Source organism: Cuculus canorus, chromosome 2 (genome assembly GCF_017976375.1).
Source record: "Cuculus canorus isolate bCucCan1 chromosome 2, bCucCan1.pri, whole genome shotgun sequence".
Classification (NCBI taxonomy): Eukaryota; Metazoa; Chordata; class Aves; order Cuculiformes; family Cuculidae; genus Cuculus; species Cuculus canorus.
The window spans coordinates 334,182-357,536 of NC_071402.1; the positions used below are offsets into that span (position 1 = coordinate 334,182).

The 23,355-nt window shown below is 58.5% G+C and overlaps 1 protein-coding gene across 19 annotated transcripts in view; it reads right to left on the reverse strand.

The window, feature by feature from the left end:
• SCRIB (scribble planar cell polarity protein) overlaps positions 1–23,355 on the reverse strand; it is a 117,176-nt gene that overhangs the window by 90,825 nt on the left and 2,996 nt on the right. For all 19 annotated transcript variants that reach the window (XM_054057072.1, XM_054057069.1, XM_054057062.1 and 16 more), the window contains exons 2-5: positions 6,271–6,388; positions 5,461–5,539; positions 1,140–1,229; positions 377–433 (exon numbers count right to left, since the gene is read on the reverse strand). In XM_054057072.1, coding sequence (XP_053913047.1) covers positions 377–433; positions 1,140–1,229; positions 5,461–5,539; positions 6,271–6,388 — 344 coding nt within the window. The remainder of the gene's footprint in view (positions 1–376; positions 434–1,139; positions 1,230–5,460; positions 5,540–6,270; positions 6,389–23,355) is intronic.

Below are 23,355 nucleotides of genomic sequence, written 5' to 3' on the forward strand. Positions count from 1 at the left end.
GCCGAGTACCGACCCTGAGCGCTCTCCCTGCTCTTCACCCGAACCACGGGAGGTGGTGGAGTCACCACCGCCGGAGGGGTTTAAAAGCCGAGTAGATGAGGCGCTTGGAGAGCGGGTTTAGCGGTGGGCCGGTCCAGTTGGACTCAACGATCTCAAAGGTTTTTTTCCAACCAAACGCTTCTACGACTGATTCTGTGATTCCCAATCTCTCCCTCCTCATCCCAACGTGCTGAAATCCAGCAAGACGAAGCCAATGAACGCACACCTCGAGCCCTCCTGAGCCGAGGGCAGGACCCTGCGCTACACAAACAGCCCCGGAGGAACCAAGGAGGACCTTCAGGCAGGAGGTTCCTGATGCCACCAAAGAGACACTCACGTGGGGAGAGTCTTCAGTAGGTTCTCACGGAGCTCCAGAGTCACCAGGTTTGCCAAACTGCAAGAGAAAAGGGAGGAAGAAAGCCAGATTCACTGAAGAGGGCTTTAGGATACAACAAGATGCCGCTATCCCACCCCTCGGGGCGCCCCTCGTGCACCAACGCCCACACCCCAGCACAGGAATGGAGAAACAAAAACCAAAGTGGATCAGAAACGGGTTTGGATGGAGGTGACTGCTTACGGCAGAGCCTCGAGGAAACAGCACTGAGCACAGACTCGGGACAGGGAAACGAGGACCCAGGTAAAGGGTTGCCCAAAGAGGTAAAATCCCCCTACGTGGACAAGCAAATCCCAGAGGAGGGCTCTGTACCCCATGGGAAAAGCTCCAGGAGCTTTGCCTCGGCCACCGCTGGCAGCAGAAGTCATTTCAGAGTCTCCAGCAGAGCTCCCTGTTTGGGAAGGGGCAGGTGGGCACTCAAAACCCACGAGAAGCCCAGACGGACTCCTCGCCTGTCCCACAGAGTGCGGAGGAGGAGAAGCAGAGGAGAGCCAACAGGGAATCTTTGATAAGCGCCGCCTTTGAACAGGAACACGGCCCGGAGGCGCCCGCACGGCGTGTTCGGAGCAGCAGCGAGCGGTAAAGGGGATGGCGGGCTCGTCCCTCCATGGAAGAGGAGGGTCTTCCTCCTTCTCCCTCCTCCTCCCCAGTCGCGCGGTGCCCTCCCAGCTCTCCTCCCAGCCAGGAGGACCGGGATCGTACTCACTTCCCGATGTCATTGGGGAGACTCTGCAGGGAGACGTCGTTCAGGGCCAAGTGGCCCAGGCTCCGAAGCTGCGTGAAGCCCTCTGGAAGCCTGTGGACGCAGGACAGAACAAAGCACCATCAACTCTGGGAACAAAAGAAGCCCTCAGTCCCTCACCCACATCCCCAAAAAGCCCATCTCGTCCCCACTGGTACCAACGTGTGGAAAGGAGACGAGCAGGACCCGAATCTGATGGAATTACAGAATGGCCGAGGTTGGAAGGGACCTCTGGAGATCATCCAGTCCAACCAGGAGTCCAACCTCCCTGCTAAAGCATGGTCATCATCCCTACAGCAGGTGCCCAGGAACACGTCCAGATACGTTCTGAATATCTCCGCAGAAGGAGACCCCATAACCTGCGGGGGAAGCCTCTTCCAGTGCTGCGTCTCCCTCACTGTAATGAAACTTCTCCTCACGCTAAGGTGAAACCTCCTGTGTCCCATCTGGAATCCGCTGCCCCTCGTCCCGTCACTGGGCACTGTTGAGAAGAGTCGTCCCATCCTCTTGACACCTACCCCTTAGATATTTATAACATCTCCTCTTCTCCGCGCTGAACAGCAGAGTTCGCTCAGTCTCTCTTCGTAAGAGAGATCATAGAACCGTAGATTGGTTTGGGTGGGAAGGGACCTTGAAGATCATCCAGTTCCAACTCCCCGCCATGGGCAGGGACACCTCCCACTGGACCAGGCTGCCCACGGCCCATCCAACCTGGCCTTGAACAATTCCAGAGGCGAGCCGGGATGCTCCAGTCCCTTTATCACCTTGGTGGCCCTCCACCGGACTCTCTCCAGTAGTCCTTCCTTGTCTTTCTTGAACCAGGGAGCCCAGAACTGGACACGATACTTCAGAGGTGGCCTTTCTAGGGTAGAGTAGAGGGTGAGGAGAACCTCCCTTGACCTGCTGACCACACACTTCTTAACGCACCCGAGGATACCATTGGCCTTCTTGGCCACACGGGCACATTGCCGGCTCATCGTCAACTCGTCTACCAGGAATCCCGGGTTCTTCTCCGCAGAGCTGCTTTCCAGCTGCTCAGCCCCAACCTCTACTGTTGGGTGGGGTTTTTCCTCCCTCGGTGCAGGACTCTGTACTTTCCTTTGTTGAACTTCTTCAGGTTCTTCTCTGCCCAAATCTCCAGCCTGTCCAGGTCTCACTGGGCGGCAGCACAGCCTTCCAGAACATCAACCACTCTTCCCAGCTTTGTGTCACCAGCAAACCCGCTGAGGGTTCCGTCTGTCCTCTCATCCAGGTCACCGATGAAGATGTTGAACGAGACTGGGCCCAGTACTGACCCCTGGGAAGCACCACCAGACTCTGTCCCGCTGACCGGAGTCCTCCGAGCTCTGCCATCCGGACAGTTCTCCAATCATCTCACCGAAGCCACGGTTCCTACGCTCACCTACCACGATGTTATGGGGGACAGTGCGAAAAGACTCGCTAAAGTCACGGTAGATGACATCCACCGCTCTCTCCTCATCTGACGTGGCTTCCAATCCAGGATATCCCCCGTTTCCAAGACAAAGCTCCCTTGCATGAAGCCACTGCGTGTCCCAGGGCGCTAACGTGGCTCCGCGGCGCTCCAGCATGAATCCCAGGCTAAAATACCTCGTGTGATCGTTGAAACCCAGAAGCAGAGGCAGCTACCAAGAAATCCGAGTGCCCACCTAAGGATGTTCCCGCAGATGAGCCCCCCGGAGCCAGCGGGAGGTGTCCCTGCCCATGGCGGGGGGGGGAAATGGGTGGGCTTTGAGATTCCTTCCAACCCAAACCATTCCATGATTCCATGACACTGCAGCATTCCCAGGACCAACCAGTGTCGCCGCAACAGCTCCAAGGTGCAACAGGAGAGCAGGAGACTCATGAAGAAGAGGAAACCTCTGCTGTTCCTGGAGATTCTCTGTCCGCTGCTCACAACTCTGGGCCACAAACTCTGGCAAAGAACTTCTCTCGAGGTTTTGAGCACTGTGGTCCGGTGGGAGACGTCTCTGCCCGTGGGTTGGAACCGGATGGGCTTTGAGATCCCTTCCAACCCAAACCATTCCGTGTTTCTGGGAAGTGCTGCTCGTCCCTGCGGAGCGGGGATTCCCACCAGCCGACGAGCCGGTGGGTTCTGGCACCACAAGAGGGAAGCAGAGCGATGAATCCATTGAATAGGGGCGGCTGGGGTGGCGCTGGCCCGGGAGCTCGGAGCCTCCGGAGACGGTCGGCATCCGCAGGGACCCTGGCAGGGCCCAAAGGCGACATTCCCAAGGCAGAGGAGCCAGACGCGAATTCCCAAAGAGCACAGGTTGGGAGCCGCGGAGACCGGAGGCCGAGAGCCCATCCCCGGGCACCGAGATAGCGGGGGACCTCCAGGGACGGACACCCCCGGATTGGAACACGGAGAGAGGGGGCGAAAAAGGGCCAAAGGAGAGCAAAAAATGACAGAGCAGAAACGGAACGAGGGAGAGCGAAAAGGGACCGACGGAGAGAGGGACGGACGGAGGGAGGAAGGGGACGGACAGAGGGAGGAAAGGGACAGATAGAGAGAGGAAAGGGACAGACGGAGGGAGGAAAGGGACAGACGGAGAGAGGAAGGGGACAGACGGAGAGAGGAAAGGGACAGACGGAGAGAGGAAGGGGACAGACGGAGAGAGGAAGGGGACAGACGGAGGAAGGAAAGGGACAGACGGTGGAAGGAAAGGGACAGACAGAGAGAGGAAGGGGACGGATGGAGAGAGGAAAGGGACAGACGGAGAGAGGAAAGGGACAGACGGAGAGAGGAAGGGGACGGATGGAGGGAGGAAAGGGACAGACGGAGAGAGGAAGGGGACAGATGGAGGGAGGAAAGGGACAGACGGAGAGAGGAAAGGGACGGACGGAGAGAGGAAAGGGACAGATGGAGAGAGGAAAGGGACCAATGGAGGGAGGAAAGGGACCCATGGAGGGAGAAAAGGGACAGATGGAGAGAGGAAAGAGACCAGCGGAGGGAAAGAGAGAGAAAAGGGATTGACAGATTCAACAAGGTGGAATGCCGGGCCCTCCTCTTGGGCCACAACAGCTCCGTGCAACACTCCAGGCTCAGGGAAGGGCAGCTGGAAAGCTGCCTGGAGAAGGACCCGGCGGTGTTTGGCAACAGCGGCGGAACATAAGCCGGACATGGTCCAGGTGGGAAGGAAGGTCAATGGCATCCGGGCTCGGATCAGCCATGGTGTGGCCAGCAGGAGCAGGGACGGGATCGTCCCCCTGCACTCAGCACCTCAAATCCTGGTTCAGTCCTGGGCCCCTCGCTCCAAGGAAGACCTGGAGGGTCTGGAGCGCGTGTGGAGAAGGGAACGGGGCCGGGAAGGGTCTGAGCGCAGAGGTTGTGGGAGCGGTGAGGGACCTGGGGCTGTTGGAGAAGAGGAGGCATGGGGAGACCTCCCGGCTCTGCTCAGCTCTGGAAAGGAGCCTGGAGCCAGGCGGGGGTCGGGCTCTGCTCCCCAGGAACAGGCGATGGGACGAGAGGGAACGGCCTCCGGTTGGGCCAGGGGAGGGTTAGACTGGAGACTGGGAATGATTCCTCCATGGAGAGAGTGTGGAAGCCCTGGCAGAGGCTGCCCAGGGCAGAGGGGCATCCCCAGTCCTGGAGGGGTTCAAATCCATGTGGATGTGGCACTTGGGGACAGGGTTTGGCTGACGTGAGGGGGTTGGGCTGAAAGTTGGACTGGATGAGCTTGGGGGGCTTTTCTAACCTGAATGATCCCATGATTCCATGACAGAGACAAAGAAGGCACAACGGAGAGCAAAGAAGGAGGGACAGAGGAACAGAAGGGCTGACCGAGCACAAAGAAGGACCAACCAAGCGCTAAAAGGGACCGGTGGAGCGCGAAGGAGGGCTGAGAGAACAAAGAAGGACCGAGCGAGCACAGAGGGGCCGAGCGAGCGCAGATCCCCACGCGCCGGCTCTCCCCGCTCCCCTGTAGAACCACGAGTCCACATCCGATCCGGATCGGGCTCCAGCATGGAAGGAGTGGGCAGGGAGTCACAAACTTATTCCGAGGGGACTGAAGTCCTCCCCACTGCCACCAGTGGAAACTGGATGACAACCGGCCCGCCCACCAGTGCAAGGCATGGGCCCCGCGGAGCAGGGAGACGCCAGCTCTTCCCTGCACGGAGCGAGCGTTGGCATCCGCAGGTCTCAGGTGATCCCGAGCCTCGGCTTCACAGAAGACAATCACGAGGTGGAGACCAGAGAGAGGGAGAACAAGGAATGACAACTCCTGTTTGCAGCTGGACAAAAGGGTCGCACGCGCCGTCCTACCTGGAGAGAGGATTCCCACTGAAGTCCGCGATTTCCAAGGATTTGCAGAACTTGATGCTCTCGGGAATTTCTGGAATGTCTGGAAAAAACACAGGAAAGAAAAAAAAATGGAAGCTTGAGAAGGGCCTATCGTGAGGAAAACGGGTCCGTGGATACCGGCGACAGCCTGACAGCAGCGAGGCCACCACGTTCTCACGGCTCCAGCGCGGAGACATCCCTCAGCCCCCGCTGCCCACAGGAGCCGTGGCTGCCCCATCCCTGGAGGGGTTCCAGGCCAGGCTGGATGGGGCTCGGAGCCCCGGATCCGGTGGGAGGTGTCCCTGCCCATGGGTTGGAACTGGATGGGCTTTGAGCGCCCTTCCAACCCAAACCATTCCCTGATTCGATACAATTTGAGAAGACTTGAGGTGAATGTTGTGATTTGAGGAGTTTGGGGAAGGGATTTGTGGTGAAAGTAAATCACTGTCATGGATTTCACCCCTCCAGAACACTTCCAGTAGGGAAAGGGGCTCCAGGAAAGCTGGGGAGGGGCTCCGGATCAGGACAAGGGGAATGGTTTGGAGCTGCAAGAGGGGAGACTGAGATGAGATCTCAGGGAGAAATGTTCTCCCGTGAGGGTGGGGAGGCCCTGGCCCAGGTTGCCCAGAGCAGTGGTGGCTGCCCCATCCCTGGAGGGGTTCCAGGCCAGGTTGGATGGGGTTTGGAGCCCCTGATCCAGCGGGAGGTGTCCCTGCCCATGGCAGGGGTGGAACTGGATGGGCTTCGAGGTCCCTTCCCACCCAAACCGTCCCGTGATGCTGTGGTTCTTACCGTTGCGGGAGATGTCCAGTTCCACCAGCTGCATGAAGTTGGCGACCTCGGGGGGAAGGCGCTGGATTTCATTGTCGCTCAGGCCCAGCTTGCGCAGGTTCAGGAGACGGAAGAATGGCTGCGAGAGGAGACAACACCACCAGGTGAGCAGCAGCGATGGGGAAACGCATCTACTCATCTCAGGGCAACCAGAGCACCCATCCCTGGAGACAACAGCCTTCCCTCATCACTTCTGTCCAGGAGAGACCCTCCAAGCAGAGAGGAGAACCTCGACCCAGGTCTACAGGAGACAAGGGCAGAGGAGAACAGCAGGTATGGCCTTCAGCTCAATGGTTCACTTCACACCCCTATTATCCCACTGCTCTTCTCCACCCCTTGAAGGACACAAAGTGGACATTCCCTCTTTCCTACTGTTCATCCCCAGCATTCGATGCCCGCAGAAGATGAGGGTGGAAGGAGAACGGCAGTCAGGGAGATCAGCTCAATCCGTTTAACATCCCTGTTACCCCACCAGCCTTCTCCCTCCCTCAAAGGACACAAAGCAGACGTTCCTAAGGCTCATCCCGGGCATTCCAACACCAACGTCACGAGGAAGCCACTCAAAGCCACTCTCCACGGACAAGGCAGCGTTTGAGCCATGCAGAGAAGGAGGAACAGCAGGACACGGCCAGACCCAAGTCCTGCTGCCACGCATCGGGACACCATCGAGGCGTCCCTCCGCCCGCGCCGCCGGAGAGGCCGGGAGCAGCAGCTCCCCCAGGGCGACAGACGGGAAGAGGATTCCTTTCAAGGAACACCACGGCCTCAGAAATGTGGGCTGGAAGGGACCTCTGGAGGTCTCCCAGTCCAACACCACCCACCCCCCGGCTCGTGGAACTCAGTGCTGTCCACTACAAATGGCCAACGCCAAGATCCGTCCGCAGGCCCACGGGCGCCGGGAGCCTCTGCGCTTTGGTGGACACCACACGCTATAATCATCAACCAAACGGATCCGGCAGCCGCCGCTCCATCGCCGGACGCCGGATACGGGACAGGATGGGAACCGAGGCTGTGGTCGCTGCCGCATTTCCTGGATGGTTCCGGAGCGCCGGGAATAACAAACAAACATCAGGAAAGATGGTTTTAAGGTGGTTGCCTCTAACACGGGCGGTGACGCCACGGCCGAGGGACGCGACCGGGGTCTGAGCAGCACGGACGAGAAATCCTGGAATGATCCAGGTTGGAAAAGCCCTCTGAGATCACCGAGCCCAACCGTCAGCCAACCACCCCCATGGCGACCACGATGGGGAGTGGGGTCGGTGGCATCAGTGGAAAGAGAATGAGAGAAACACCCTTTTGGTCCTGAGGAGCACAAACTCCTTTCATGCGGTTTATCCGGGTTCTTTTTAATCCAGTTTATCCAAGGTCTTTTCAATCCAGATTGTCCAAATTCTTTTCAATCCAGGTTATCGAAGATCTTTTAAATCAGTTTATGTAAATTCTTTTCAACCCATTTCCTCTAAATTCTTTAAGTCCAGGTTCTCCAAGGTCTTTTCAATCCAGATTGTCCCAATTATTTTCAATCCAGTTTATCCAAGTTCTTTTAAATCAGTTTCTCTAAGTTATTCTAAACCCAGTTTATCGAAGATCTTTTAAATCGGTTCATCTAAATTCTTTTCATGCCAGTTTATCCGAGTCCTTTTCCACCCGGATCCTCAAACACCCCTCTCCCTCGGAAGGGAAGTGGGTGAAAGTGTCCGTGACAACAAAGCCCGGGCGGGTGCAGAGGTCGCGGCCCTGATCCGCTATTGTTTCCTCCACCCTTCTCCTAATTTTAGAAGGCAAGGAAATTCCTGGCCAGACGCCGCGGTGGAGCTGAGCTGGAAAACAACAAAGGAGACGGAACATCTCAGCCCAAACTCCAGCGCTTCTGCCCATTCCAAGGAACCTTCTAGAAGGAACTGGGAGGCGTTTACTGACCCAACAGTAGTTCACAAGCCAACGGCCCGCGGGGCAACGGCAGCTGGGAGCAGGGGCTCCAGGTTTGCCTGCGGTTGGGTTTCACCCCCTCAGCCGGGCCACCAAAACCAATGGTCTTTAAGGGCCCTTCCAACCCAAACCATTCCGTGATCTTTAAGATCCCTTCCAACCCAAACCATTCCGTGATCTTTAAGGTCTCTTCCAACCTGAACAATTCCATGATTCCATGATCTTTAAGGTCCCCTCCTCTAACCCAAAGCATTCCATGATTCTGTGATCTATAAGGTCCCTTCCAACCAAAACTGTTCCGTGATTCCACGATCATTGAAGTCCCTTCCAACCCAAACCGTTCTGTGATTCCATGACCTTTAAGGTCCCTTCCAACCCAAACCATTCCATGATTCCATGACCTTTAAGGTCCTTTCCCACCCAAACCATTCCATGATTCCATGACCTTTAAGGTCCCTTCCAACCCAAACCATCCCACGATTCCATGATCTTTAAGGTCCCTTCCCACCCAAACCATTCCATGATTCCATGATCTTTAAGGTCCCTTCCCACCCAAACCATTCCATGATTCCATGACCTTTAAGGTCCCTTCCCACCCAAACCATCCCACGATTCCATGACTCACAGCTCCCGTGGCCGCATTGCCGCAGCCAGGCTGCACGAGAGCTTCATTCGTGTCGCTGGGAACGGGGAATTCATTCATTTAAAATTCTCACTGGAACGGAAACTGAAAACCGAAGGCAAAACCTCTTCGGAGAGAGGCAATTATCCCTCGTTCTAATTAACGCCGGCCAAGACAAGAGTCACAAATGAGCGCGACGCTAAACGTCTCTGTTGAGGTGGAGCCGACGCAATGGCGAGAGTTGCTGAATATCAAAAAAAAGCAATTAAAACCCATCAGTAATTAATAAACCAGGGCGTGAGCGCCCATCCCTGGAGAGGTTTGAAAGCCCCAGCAGATGAGGCGCTCAGGGATGGTGTAGTAGAGGACAGACACGGTAGGACTCAATGGTCTCAAAGGTCCTTTCCAACGAAACGATTCCCTGATGGAAATCTGCGCAACCGGGATGTCCCAACGTCCAAACTGGGCTGACAGAAGATTGGAAAGAAGTTTGGAGAAACAAATAAGCGTCGACGTTCTCCAGTTTCCTGGCACACCAGAAGCTTAAAGACCAGAGCGGGTGAGCACAGATGGGTAGGAAAGGGCTCCACAGCGCGGGGATCCATCCAGCTCAGAGCACGGCCAAAGCCATCGCACGTAAGAAAAGGCTCAGGACACAGATCGGGGGTTACCAACACCTCAACAGCGTCGTTGGGCAACCACGGGGAAAATGCCTCTGTGAGCCAGGACACCACAGAGATGTTTGGTCACGGAAGTACATGAGCAGTCATGGGATGGAACCATAGAATGGCTTGGGTGGGAAGGGACCTCACAGTCCACCCAGTCCCACCCCATGCCACGGGCAGGGACACCTCCCACTGGATCAGGGGCTCCAAGACCCATCCAACCTGGCCTGGAACCCCTCCAGGGATGGGGCAGCCACCGCTTCTCCGGGCAACCTGGGCCAGGGCCTCCCCACCCTCCCAGGAGAACATTTCTCCCTAAGATCTCACCCCAATCTCCCCTCTTTCAGCTCAAAACCGTTCCCCTCGTCCCGTCCCTGCATTCCCTGATCCAGAGCCCCTCCCACCTTTCCTGGAGCACTTTTCAGTCCTGGAAGCTGCTCTAAGGCCTCCTTGGAGCCTTCTCTTCTCCAGGCTGGACACCCCCAACTCGCTCAGCCTGTCCTCCTTCAGGAGGTGCTCCAGCCCTCGGATCATCCCCGTGGTCTCCCCTGGTGCCTTTTTCCACAGTGACTCCTTCACCCGCACCCATCTTCCATCATCTCCAGGGACTGAGGGCACCCAAACCTTTAATCTCCGTGGCCTCCTCTGGCCTCGCTCCAACGGCTCCATGTCCTTCCCATGCTGAGGACCCCAGAACTGGACCTGGGGCTCCTGGTGGGGTCTCCCCAGAGCAGAGGGGGAGAATCCCCTCCCTCCCTGCTGGTCCCACGGCTCTGGACACAGCCCAGGACACGGGTGGTTTCTGGGCTGGGAGCGCACGTTTCCGGCGCCTGTGGAGCTTCTCTTCCTCCATCACCTAAGTCCTTCTCCTCCTGCTCCCCATCCGTTCTCCACCCAGACTCGGTTTGTGCTGGGATTGGCCCAACCCAGGGACCTCGCTTTGGGCAGAAATGAGAAAGGGTGAAGTCCCCGTGCAATCGCTAACGAAGCCCTCGAGTCGAAACGCGGCCTTTGGAGAGCTGCTGATGAGAAGATCACCATGAGCCACCAGGTGCGCTCACAGCCCAGAAGGCCATTCGTGTCCTGGGCTGCATCCAGAGAATCACCGCCAGCAGAAAGGGAGGGGATTCTGCCCCTCTGTTCCTCTCTTGGGAGACCTCATCTGGAATCCTGCGTCCAGTTCTGGAATCCTCAACAGAAGAAGGAGATGGAGCTGTTGGAACAGGTCCAGAGGAGGCCACAAGGATGATGGGAGGGCTGGAGCACCTTCCACACGAGGACAGGCTGAGAGAGTTGGGGTTGTTCAGCTGGAGAAGAGAAGGCTCCGAGGAGATCTTATGGTGACCTTCCAGTACCTGAAGGGGCTCCGGGAGAGCTGGAGAGGAGCTGTTCATAAAGGCTCATGGGGATGGGATGAGGGGAAATGGGGATAAACTGGAGAGGGGCAGATCTAGACTGGACATTAGGAAGAAGAACTTCACCATGAGAGTGGTGAGACAGTGGCACAGGTTGCCCGGGGAAGCTGTGGCTGCCCCATCCCTGGAGGTGTTCCAGGCCAGGTTGGATGGGCCTTGGAGCCCCTGATCCCGTGGGATGTCCATGCCCAGGGCAGGGAGTGGAATTGGATGATCTTTAAGATCCCTTCCAACACAACCTACTCTATAATTCTATGATTTTATGGAATTGTCGGCTGCAGATCGTCATCACCGCTGAGAGAGCCCCAACCACCGGCACGGCACGGGGCACGGAACGCCGGCTCCAAGGGGAACGTCATGGCCAGGCAAGCAGGGAGCTGCCCGCGCCGCACTCGGGCCAGCTCTGCCCAAGGAACGCTTCCAGCACCGCTCTGCGGATTTCTTCACGGTTATCCGGCAAAACAACAACAGGCTCAGCCGGTTTGGGAAAACAAGAAACTCCAGTAGCGGCGAGCACGGCTCCGGCTGCCAGGTTCACCTCTGGCTTCTGCTGCGGCACCGGAATGCCCATGTGGTGAGAAAGCCCCGAGTCTCACACACCAGCGATGCAGCCCACAGGCCACCCGGGACACATCCCGCACGGATAACGTGAGGACGCCTGACACTCCTAGCGGAGCTCCTCGCCCCCCGAGATCCAAAGGCACCAAATTCCCTGATCCCACAATCCCGGTACACGAAGGGTTTTGCTGGCACTCGATCCATAAGCCGGGACAGCTCCAACTCTGCCGACGACAGACGGTGCCTGGGAAAGCGGAGCGAATCCAGGACGGAGGAGACACTCCTGTGATTCAGAAATGAGCTCCTGGCTCCACGCGAGCCAACGGATACGAGGGCGCAGCCCAGGAGCCACCGTGTCCGGGGCCGCGTCCCAAGCCCTGGGACCAGCAGGGAGGGACTCTGAACCTCTGCTCCGCTCTGGTGAGACCCAACCCGGACCCTGTGTCCCGGCCCCGGCTGCCCACGGAAGCTGTGGCTGCCCCATCCCTGGAGGGCTTCAACGCCAGGTTGGATGGGGCTTGGAGCCCCTGATCCCAAGGGATGTGTCCCTACCCTGGGCAGAGGGGTTGGAATTGGATGGGCTTTGAGATCTCTTCCAAATGAAACCACTCCGTGAGTTGCACAAAACCTTTCTGCTTCCACAGCCCACGCAGGGTGTTCCCAAACTCTGCTCAACAAAGACTATGTCCCAAACACCTCCTGCTCCTCACAAAACCCGTGACAGCACAGGAGGCCTCCGAGACAGAGGCCCAGAGCCAGAGGGGTTTGGGATTTTGGAATCATAGAACAACTTGGTTGGAAAAGACCTTTGAGATCATCAAGTCCAACCGCAGGTGTCCACTACTGGACGGTGGTCTCTGCTCCCAAGGAACAGACGATGGGATGAGAGGGAATGTCTTCCAGTTGGTCCACGGGAAGGTCAGACTGGATATTGGGAACAATTCCTTCCAGGAAAGGGTTTTCAGCCCTGGCAGAGGCTGCCGAGGGCAGGAGCGCAGTCCCCCGCCCTGGAGGGGTTCAGATCCGTGTGGCCGTGGCGCGTGGGGACCGGGTTCAGTCGCACAGGGACGTTGGGCTGACGATAGGACTGATGAGCTTGGAGGGCTTTCCCAACCTCAACGATTCCATGATTCCATCACCAGGTGGTTTGGCTCCAGGGACTGAGCCCACAGTACTGCCCACTGCTTTCCTTCTCCTCCAACACCGCTCAGGGGGATCCAAGGCAGAGGCTCGGCCAACCCTTCCCACCTTGGAAGGGGCAGCGCTAAGGACGAGGCCTCCTTACACCTCGTTACTCCCAAGAGAGCCCCAGGTCCGGCTGCCCAATCCGGCCGGCGCGGTCCCATGCCTTCCACCGTACGGCACGCGTGTAATTACCACGCGGTGAGACACCAGGGAGGCAATTCCAGTTCTCCCAGTGATTCACCAGCGAGGGGAGGGCCCGGCTTCCCACGCCACCAGAGCCGGGCGGCCGCGGCGCGGAGCAGCACTCCACGCCTGTCCCCAGCCATGAGCAACGCACGGGATGAACACCACGGAACGCCAAAGCGTGGCAGCTCTGCCGAACGCTCCCAGCAGAACCAGATCTTCCCAAACCACTGACTCTGACGGGAGTGCTTTCATTGCCCGCTCTGTGCGGCGCTTCCCACTGATCCTGAATGGGCTTCAGTTCTCCTGCGCACAACCACCATCACCTGAACGGCAGCAAAACACCGAGTCCCAAAGAGAAACAGCACAGGGACACGAGCGGCTCCACGTCCCCACAGCCCAGAGCTGGGGACAAGAGCAGCTCCACGTCCCCACAGCCTGGAGCCGGGGACAAGAGCAGCTCCACGTCCCCACAGCCCGGAGCCGGGGACAAGAGCAGCTCCACGTCCCCACAGCCCAGAGCTGGGGTCAAGAGCAGCTCCACGTCCCTACAGCCTGGAGTCAAGGAGCAAAACAGCTCCACAGGGACACGAGCAGCTCCATAAGGACACGAGCGGCTCCATAAGGACAGGAGCAGCTCCATAAGGACACGAGCGGCTCCACAAGGACACGAGCAGCTCCGTAAGGACATGAGCGGCTCCACGTCCTTAGAGCCCAGAGCTGGGGACACGAGCAGCTCCACGTCCCCACAGCCTGGAGTCAAGGAGCAAAACAGTTCCACAGGGACACGAGCAGCTCCTCAGGGACACGAGCAGCTCCAGGTCCCCACAACCCGGAGTCAAGGAGCAAAACAGCTCCACAAGGACACGAGCAGCTCCGTAAGGACATGAGCAGCTCCAGAAGGACACGAGCAGCTCCGTAAGGACAAGAGCAGCTCCACGTCCTCACAGCCCAGAGCTGGGGACAAGAGCAGCTCCTCAGGGACACGAGCGGCTCCATAAGGACACGAGCGGCTCCATAAGGACACGAGCAGCTCCATAAGGACACGAGCAGCTCCTCAGGGACACGAGCAGCTCCTCAGGGACACGAGGAGCTCCACATCCCCACAGCCCAGAGCTCGGGACAAGAGCGGCTCCTCAGGGACACGAGCAGCTCCACGTCCCCACAGCCCAGACGGATTTCCAACTATTCACGCGCCGTCTCGGGCCCTGAGGAACGCCTCTCCAATATCTGAAGACCTCCAGCGTCAGGAGTACATTCCAGCTCGGACAAAGCTGTCTCCCAGCCAAGGCCCCCCCAGCTGCTCCATCGCAGGACTGCGGAATGCCGTTCCCTCGCCGGACACGGCAGCTGCTCCCGGCAGAGCCCAACGCCGGCGCGGCGCGAGGAGCCGAGCGCAGCCTCTGCGCCCATGAAAGGACAGAGCGCTTCGGGGCAGCAGAAGGGAATCCCCACGCCAGAATTAGATCCTGACGCCACAGTAACGCCGAACCGAGAGCCACGGACGTCACGGCCAGCAGCCATTCTCGGTCCCGGCTGCATCGTCATTCCAAGCATGGCGCCAGGCAGCCGGCGGAAGGGGTCCCACCAGCACGGCACCCTCAGCGAGTCTGCAGTTGCCACCCAGCTGAGCGGTGTAGCTGCCAGGCCAGAAGGACAGGATGACATCCAGAGGGACCCGGACAGGCTGGAGAAGTGGAGCTGTGAGAACCTCATGAGGTTCAACAAGGCCAAGTGCAAGGTCCTACACCCGGGTCGGGGCAATCCTCGTTTTCAGTACATGGGGGATGACGGGATGGAGAGCTGCCCTGCAGTGAAGGACTTGGGGTGATGGGGATGAGAAGCTCGACACGAGCCGGCAACGTGCGCTCACAGCCCAGAAGGCCATTCGTGTCCTGGGCTGCATCCAGAGAATCACCGCCAGCAGAAAGGGAGGGGATTCTGACCCTCCGTTTCTCTCTTGGGAGACCTCATCTGGAATCCTGCGTCCAGTTCTGGAATCCTCAACAGAAGAAGGAGATGGAGCTGTTGGAACAGGTCCAGAGGAGGCCACAAGGATGATGGGAGGGCTGGAGCACCTTCCACACGAGGACAGGCTGAGAGAGTTGGGGTTGTTCAGCTGGAGAAGAGAAGGCTCCGAGATCTTATAGTGACCTTCCAGTACCCGAAGGGGCTCCGGGAGAGCTGGAGAGGGGCTGTTCATAAAGGATTGTGGGGATGGGATGAGGGGAAATGGGGATGAACTGGAGAGGGACAGAGTTAGACTGGACAGAAGGAAGAATTTCTTCACCATGAGAGTGGTGAGACACTGGAAGAGGTTGCCCAGGGAGGTTGTGGCTGCCCCATCCCTGGAGGTGTCCAAGGCCAGGTTGGATGGGGCTTTGGAGCCCCTGATCCATTGGGAGGTGTCCCAGCCCACAGCAGGGGGTGGAACTGATGGGCTTTGAGGTCCCTTCCCACTCAAACCATTCTATGATTCTACGATTCTCTCACTGCAACCACTGGGCATTCCGGGGCATTTCCCCTTGGAATGCTGTGAAATGCATCGTCTGGAGACACCGAGCTGGATCATAGAATCATAGACAAGTCTGAGTTGGAAGGGACCTCCAAGCCCACACGGTGCCACCCCTGCCACGGGCAGGGACACCTCCTGCTGGATCCGGTTGCTCCAAACCCCATCCAACGTGTCCTTGAACCCCTCCAGGGATGGGGCAGCCATCCCTGGGCAACCCGGGCCAGGGCTTCAACACCTTCATCATGAAGAATTTCTTCCTAATGTCCAACCTAAATCTTCCCCTCTCCAATTTAAAGCCATTCCCCCTCATCCCGTCACTCCAGGCCCTTGGAAAAGGTCCCTCCCCAGCTTTCCTGGAGCCCCTTTTAGCACCGGAAGCTGTTCTAAGGTCTCCCCACAGCCTTCTCCTCTCCAGGATGAAGAACCCCAACTCTCTCAGTCTGTCCTCATACAGGAGGTGCTCCACCCTCAGATCATCTCTGTGGCCTCCTCTGGACCCATTCCAACAGCTCCATCTCCTTCTCACATTGACGATTCCAGAACTGGATGCAGGACTCCAGGTGGGATCTCACCAGAGAGGAACGGAAGGGCAGAATCCGCTCCCTTCCCACCCGCCACGCTTCCATAGAGCGCGGTTCTGGCCACAGGGAAAAAAAAACCAAAACCAAATAGCATAGACTCATGGAATCATGGAATTACTGAGGCTGGGAAAAGCCCCCCAAGCTCATCCAGTCCAACTGGCAGCCCAAACCCCCCGTGCCAAATAACTCTTTCCCAAGCGCTACGGCCACACGGATTGTGAACCCCTCCAGGGCTGGGGACGCCCCCTCTGCCAGGGCTGAAAACCAATTGTTCCCAATATCCAGTCTAACCCATCCCTGGAACAACTTGAGACTCTCTCCTCTTCGCCCGTTGGCGGTTCCTTGGAAGAATTAATTACGCCAAATGGAATCCAAAGGCTTCTCCCCCTTTCTCATCCATTCCCCCATCCATCTCTTCCCAGCCAGCGCCGTCCTTGCACACCAGCACCTCAGGGATGGCCAAGGGAGATGATCCACCAATCTGGGTCTCTTCCAAACCATCTCGTGGCCAAACTACTCATTTGTAGTCCTTGAAGTATAAGGTCTGGAGCCCAGGGGGGTCTGGGGACGGCTGAGGGACCTGGAAAAGGATCTGGGGGTGATGGTCAACAGCCCTGCAGCGGTTTGGAAACTGTGTGGATGTGGCGCTTGGGGACAGCGTTTGGTTGGCACGGGGAGGGTTGAGCCGGATGAGAGTGCTTCTCCAACCTTAGTGACTCCATGATTCCATAGCATCCCCTCCACGCTCCTCCTTCCCTGTTTGCATTGTCCACGATCTGTGTGGCCAAGGATTTATCATCCGCGTCCCCACAGCCGAGCCCACCCCGAGCCACTGCCGCTCCGCCACAAATCCCAAAGGTCACCACCCGGGATTTACCGGGCGATGTTACGGCACAGAGCGGGATGCAGGCACGATGCCCGCGTTTATCCCAGCTCCTGGGCAGCAGCGCATCCGGGACACCCGGCTTTTGGAGGAACAAAACCACATCCACTTGCGCACATCAGCTCCCTCGGCTCCGCGCGTCAGCTCCACGCGCAGCGATCCATCGATCCGGTGAAACCAGTTTCCCGGCTGGTTTTGTTAACCAAATGCAGCCGGCAGCTCCGCCAAAGCCCAAGCGAAGGTGTCTACCGCGCACCCCGGCCTCGACGGCACCGGAGCCGGCTCAGGCTCATTCCGGCGCGGAGATCGTCGAGGAGCCCAGGAGATGACTCTCCCGCCCCGACTTTCCCGGAGAAGGGCTCTTAGCACGGAGAGATTAAAGGAGCGGCTTTACCACTCCATGGAAGTAAACATGACCCAAGATCCTCCTGGCAGGCCCCAGATGCCAGGAAATTAAAAGCTGCTCTTAATTAGCTTTGCGCGGCCCCACCTCGCCTTGGGAAAGTGAGGCACGCGGCTCTCCGGCTGAAGGACACGGACGCTCCTGCCCTGGCCCAGCGGCGGTCAGGCAAGAGGAGTCCCTGCACCCAAACGGTTCCCACCGGCAACGGAATGACCAGGATGCGGCGAGCAACAGCCAGAGCAGGGAGGAATCCACCCGGACGCAAGCGCTTTCCCTCCCTGCTGCTCCAGGCATCCCTCTCTTCGTTCTCCCAGGAACAGCTCACCGCGCAGCAGGAAAACCGGTTTCCCGCACTGAGCCCAGTTTATCATGGAAGCTTTGGGAAGGAAAGAGCAGCGCAGAGACGCTGCAGCCCCTCCGTTAGGGATCACCCCAAGGGACCACCGTGATCCAAATGTACCAAAGCCGCCTCGTAACTCCCTCCTTCCCCTCCTCTCCGCTGATTCCCACCCTCGACAGCTTCCAGCAAGTCCTTCCGCACGCTCCCATCGCTCCCACTGACAGCGGAGAGGCCTCCTCCCGCCTCCCCAGTCCTTGTTCCCACTTCCCAGTCCCTCCCTCCCACCCCAGGTCTGACAGCTCCGCTGCTCCAAGGTTTCTGCCAACCTCTCCCTTTGGCCTTCCCACACTCTCAACCTCTGAAAACCCCGGAGCCGCAGGACGTGCACTCGCAGCCCAGAAACCACCCGTGTCCTGCACTGCATCCAAAGCAGCGCGGCCGGCAGGCGAGGGAGGGGATTCTGCCCCTCTGTTCCTCTCTTGGGGGACCTCAGCTGGAGTCCTGCGTCCAGGTCTGGAACCCTCAACAGAAGAATCACAGAATCACCAGGTTGGAAAGGACCCATTGGATCATCGAGTCCAACCATTCCTAACACTCCCTAAACCATGTCCCTAAGCACTTCATCCACCCGTTCCTTAAACACCTCCAGGGAAGGCGACTCCATCCCCTCCCTGGGCAGCTGTTCCAGTACCCAATGACTCTCACTGTGAAGAATTTTTTCTGATATCCAACCTGAACCTCCCCTGACGGAGCTTCAGGCCATTCCCTCTTGTCCTGTCCTCTGTCACTTGGGAGAAGAGCCCAGCTCCCTCCTCTCCACAACCTCCTTTCAGGCAGTTGTAGAGAGCAATAAGGTCTCCCCTCAGCCTCCTCTTCTCCAGGCTGAACACCCCCAGCTCTCTCAGCCGCTCCTCGTCAGACGTTCTCCAGCCCCTCACCAGCTTTGTTGCTCTTCTCTGGACACACTCCAGAGCCTCAACATCCTTCTTGTGGTGAGGGGTCCAGAACTGAACACAGTATTCGAGGTGCGGTCTCACCAGTGCTGAGTACAGAGGGAGAATCCCCTCCCTGGCCCTGCTGGTGACCCCATTTCTGATACAAGCCAAGATGCCGTTGGCCTTCTTGGCCCCCTGGGCACACTGCCGGCTCATGTTCAGTCGGCTGTCAACCAGCACCCCCAGGTCCTTCTCTTCTGTGCAGCTCTCCAGCCATTCTTCCCCCAGTCTGTAGCGCTGCACAGGGTTGTTGTGCCCCAAGTGCAGGACCCGGCATTTGGCCTGGTTGAACCTCATCCCATTGGTCTCATCCCAGCAGTTCAGCCTGTTCAGATCCCTAAATCTCCTTCTAAAGAAGGAGATGAAGCTGTTGGAACAGGTCCAGAGGAGGCCACGGAGATGATCTGAGGGCTGGAGCACCTCCCGTATGAGGACAGGCTGAGAGAGTTGGGGTTGTTCAGCCTGGAGAGGAGAAGGCTCTGAGGAGACCTTAGAGCAGCTTCCAGTGCTGAAGGGGCTCCGGGAAAGCTGCGGAGGGGCTGTTCATAAAGGATTGTGGGGATGAACGAGGGGCAATGGGGATAAACTGGAGAGGGGCAGATCTAGACTGGACATTAGGAAGAATTCCTTCATGATGAGAGTGAGGAGGCCCTGGCCCAGGTTGCCCAGAGCAGTGATGGCTGCTCCATCCCTGGAGGGGTTCCAGGCCAGGCTGGATGGGGCTCGGAGCCCCTGATCCCATGGGATGTCCCTGCCCATGGCCGGGGGTGGAACTGGATGAGCTTTAAGCTCCCTTCCAGCTCGCACTACTCTATGATTCTACGATCCCTGCTTACCCCACTGTGCTCCTGGGCTCTGACGGCTCGCCTGCCACCCCCAAATTCCTCCTGTGAATTCCAGACCATGTTCCTTCCACTCCGGCACGACGGCACCTCTGGAGTGCCCTTGGATTGCGGGATAAGTGCGTCAGGTGGATTCCCTGCCCTTAACGTCAGGATTTAGAGGCTGCATCCCTGGAACCTCCCGAGCCGAAGGAGCCCGGTCCTCCTGCTGCTGTGCACACTTGGCCCAGGCAGAGCCGAAGGCAGCACTGGCGAGGGAATTCCTCCTCTGGAATTCAGACATGGAGAGCGTTGGGATCCCATCAAATGGAATTCATCGTTTTCCATTCGCCCCCGCTGCATCGCCCTGGCAGCGAACCCCCACTCTATGACTCAAATGCCCACAATGGGGCAGCGGATGCTCCCAACACCGACGGCTCCGGACAACCGGTGTGCAGCCACCACAATGAAAAACTGGGATCAAACAAGCACAGTTCCAAACGGGACGAGTGAAAGAGCAGATGGCGGAACGCCGGGCACCGCAGGACCGAGGGGCGCAGTCATCCCCCGAGGGGGACGCAGGCGTTCCCGGCCACCGCCCGGAAGGGAGAGCTCAGGGACGCCAGCAGCGAGCGGATCGTCTGATCGGAGCAAGAGCAGAGCGGAAGCAGGGAAGGAGCCCGGGAAGCTCTGATACAGCAGAAGACAGTGCCATGGAAAGAGATGTCCGTGTTTCTGGACTCTGGAATGAACAGAAGGAAGAAAGAGGTGACCTGGTCATGGGCGCAAGGAGAGAAATCCCACCAAGAGGAGTGCGATGGATCCAACTTTTCAAAGGAAGCTGTTTGCCATCAGCAAAACAAGAGGGCCCTTCCCAAAGCCACTCCTCCACTCTTCGGCTTAAGGAACCACCTCCATATGGAAGCCTTTCCCAATAATCCTGCCTGAGCCCTCAGGAACACACTCTCTCTGGTCACGCTTCCCACCGAAGCCTGCAGATGCTCCCTCGTTCATGTTTTTCCAACCAATCTCCATTGGCTACTCCCCCCTCCGGCCCCACATGCCGGGAAACCCTTCTCCCAAGGAATGGACACGCTTGGGGAGATGGTGACGCTCGCCTTTGCTGCCCACTGCCTTCCCAGCACACACAACTCTTCCTCTCTGCCTCTCACACAGAAGGCGCCTTTCCATAAAGCGCTTCTCAACTTCAGAGCATCACAGAATCAGGGAATGATTGAGGTTAGATGGGACCTCAAAGCCTGTCCAGTTCCACTGCAGGGACACCTCCCGCTGGATCAGGGGCTCCGAGCCCCATCCAACCTGGCCTGGAACCCCTCCAGGGATGGGGCAGCCACAGCTTCTCCGGGCAACCTCCGCACCCTCACAGGAGAACATTTCTCCCTGAGATCTCACCCCAATCTCCCCTCTTTCAGCTCAAAACCGTTCCACTCATCCTATCCCTGCACTCCCTGATCCAGAGTCCCTCCCCAGCTTTCCTTGACCACATCTCCTCCAAGACCACAGGACCCGAACTCAAACACTCATCTGTGTTCTCCTGTTTTTCCAACCATTCCTTGCCAAAGACGTTGGAAAACACGGGGGCCCTCGGACACCAGAGGGGGAACCCAGGGCAGGTCAGGGCAAGAGCCGCAACGCTCCCACCCGGACAGACGGACGCCAGGCGTTACACAAGCTGTCCCCAAAGGCAGGTTCTTGGGGTGACAAACGGAAGGAGACGCAGCGCTCCGGACAAACACGAAGCACCTTCGCTCACGGGCAGGACGGCACCGGTCTGATCACAGACTCCATAAAACATGAGGTCAAGATTTGCATTCCTAGTCCTGCAGATGCTCTTCCAAAGCCAACAGAGCCCCAGGAACACGGAACAGGGCTGTGGCTCCTCAGCAGGACCCAAAGGAGTGGAGGTTCCCTGCAGGAATGTCGCAACTCTCCTCCTCTGCTCCAGATCCGTGCTAATCCATAAGCCCGAGCCCACCTAGAACACCCATTTCCCAGTATTTTGAGGAATATCCCCACCTCAAACATCCCTGGGTGCCCAGCTACGCAACGGAAGTGCCGACGGATCTCATCCTGGTGTTTCCATACCCAAGTGAGGCGCCCACACCGCTGTGCCCCGGCTCCCGGCGATTCACGGGTGGACGAGCAGGAAAGAGAGAACGCAAAAACACCGGAGAACCCAAGAGACCAATGAACTGCCGCTTCCACCCAGGTAGGTGGGAACACATAAGTCGTACAGTTTCATCAGATCCACCCCAATTACCGCGGCCCGGATCGACCCCAGGTTTTGGGTTGCATCCGGTTCCGTGCAGACTGCACAGCAAGTTTCACGCAGTCTTCACAACGCCAAGAAAAGGTGATTTTAAGCAAAAGCTCGGTCTGTTTTTACCGACTGTCCTGCTCTCTCTGGTCGAAGGAACGCTTAAATAACTCTAAAACCGGTCCAGATTCCACAGGGAAAACACGGCGAAGCTTCCTCTGGAATATCCGATGCCCCAGGGAGGCTCCTTGGTCCTGAGCAGCAGCTTCAAACTCCATCCCTGCGTGCAACACTCTGAGCTCCGACTGCCCGAAAGGGGGAGAAGCCCGTGACAGGCCGGGGTGACACGGTCGGGAGCAGCTCCGAGGAGAAGCTCCACAGGATCCGGCAACGTGCGCTCCCAGCCCAGAAACCACCCGTGTCCTGGGCTGCACCCCGAGCCGTGGGACCAGCAGGGAGGGAGGGGATTCTGCCCCTCTGCTCCGGTAGGACCCACCTGATCCCGGTGTCCAGGTCGGGAGTTCTCAGCACAGGGAGGACATGGAGCTGTTGGAGTGACTCCAGAGGAGGCCACGGATCTGAGGGCTGGAGAACCTCCCGTACGAAGACAGTCTGGGACAGTTGGGGCTGTCCAGCCTGGAGAAGGCTCCAGGGAGGCCTTAGAGCAGCTTCCAGTAGGGAAAGGGGCTCCAGGAAAGCTGGGGAGGGGCTCTGGATCAGGGAGTGCAGGGATAGGATGAGTGGAACGGTTTTGAGCTGAAAGAGGGGAGATTGGGGTGAGATCTCAGGGAGAAATGTTCTCCTGTGAGAGTGAGGAGGCCCTGGCCCAGGGTGCCCAGAGCAGCGGTCGCTGCCCCATCCCTGGAGGTGTTCCAGGCCAGGTTGGATGGGGCTTGGAGTCCCTGATCCATGGGAGGTGTCCCTGCCCATGGCAGGGGTTGGGACTGGGTGGGCTTCCAGGTCCCTTCCAACCCAAACCATTCTATGACTCCAAGAGGAACATCTCCACTCCGGTTCCAGCCAACCAGGACTGCAGGACCCCAACGCCGGAGCTCGCGTATCCCAGGCTCCTGCCTCATGGAATGAAGCCCTTTGGAGCCAGAGCTGCCAGGCTGAGGCGGCAGCCGGCGAGGGATTCATCGCCAACGTCACCTGTGCCAAACGGCTGTGGCGATGTGGAAGCGGTCGGAAGCGCCGGCTGAAGCCCCAGCCCGTGGCTACAAACCACCCGTATCAACGGGAATGAACGCATCGGCCCCCGGCGCGGTTACGGATCAAACCAGAGCTTCTGTGTTCCGCTGTGCCTGGCTTAGCAGGGCTGACGGGACGGCAGGTCGGGGAGCAGGGATTCTCCTTCGCGGGCAGCCCGGAGCCCTCACCGGGCAGCTGAACCCCTCTCACCGGGCAGCCCGGAGCCCTCACCGGGCAGCTGAACCCCTCTCACCGGGCAGCCTGGAGCCCCTCTCACCGGGCAGCCTGGAGCCCCTCTCACCGGGCAGCCTGGAGCCCCTCTCACCGGGCAGCCTGGAGCCCTCTCACCGGGCAGCCCGGAGCCCCTCTCACCGGGCAGCTGAAACCCTCTCACCGGGCAGCCTGGAGCCCTCTCACCGGGCAGCCTGGAGCCCCTCTCACCGGGCAGCTGAACCCCTCTCACCGGGCAGCCTGGAGCCCCT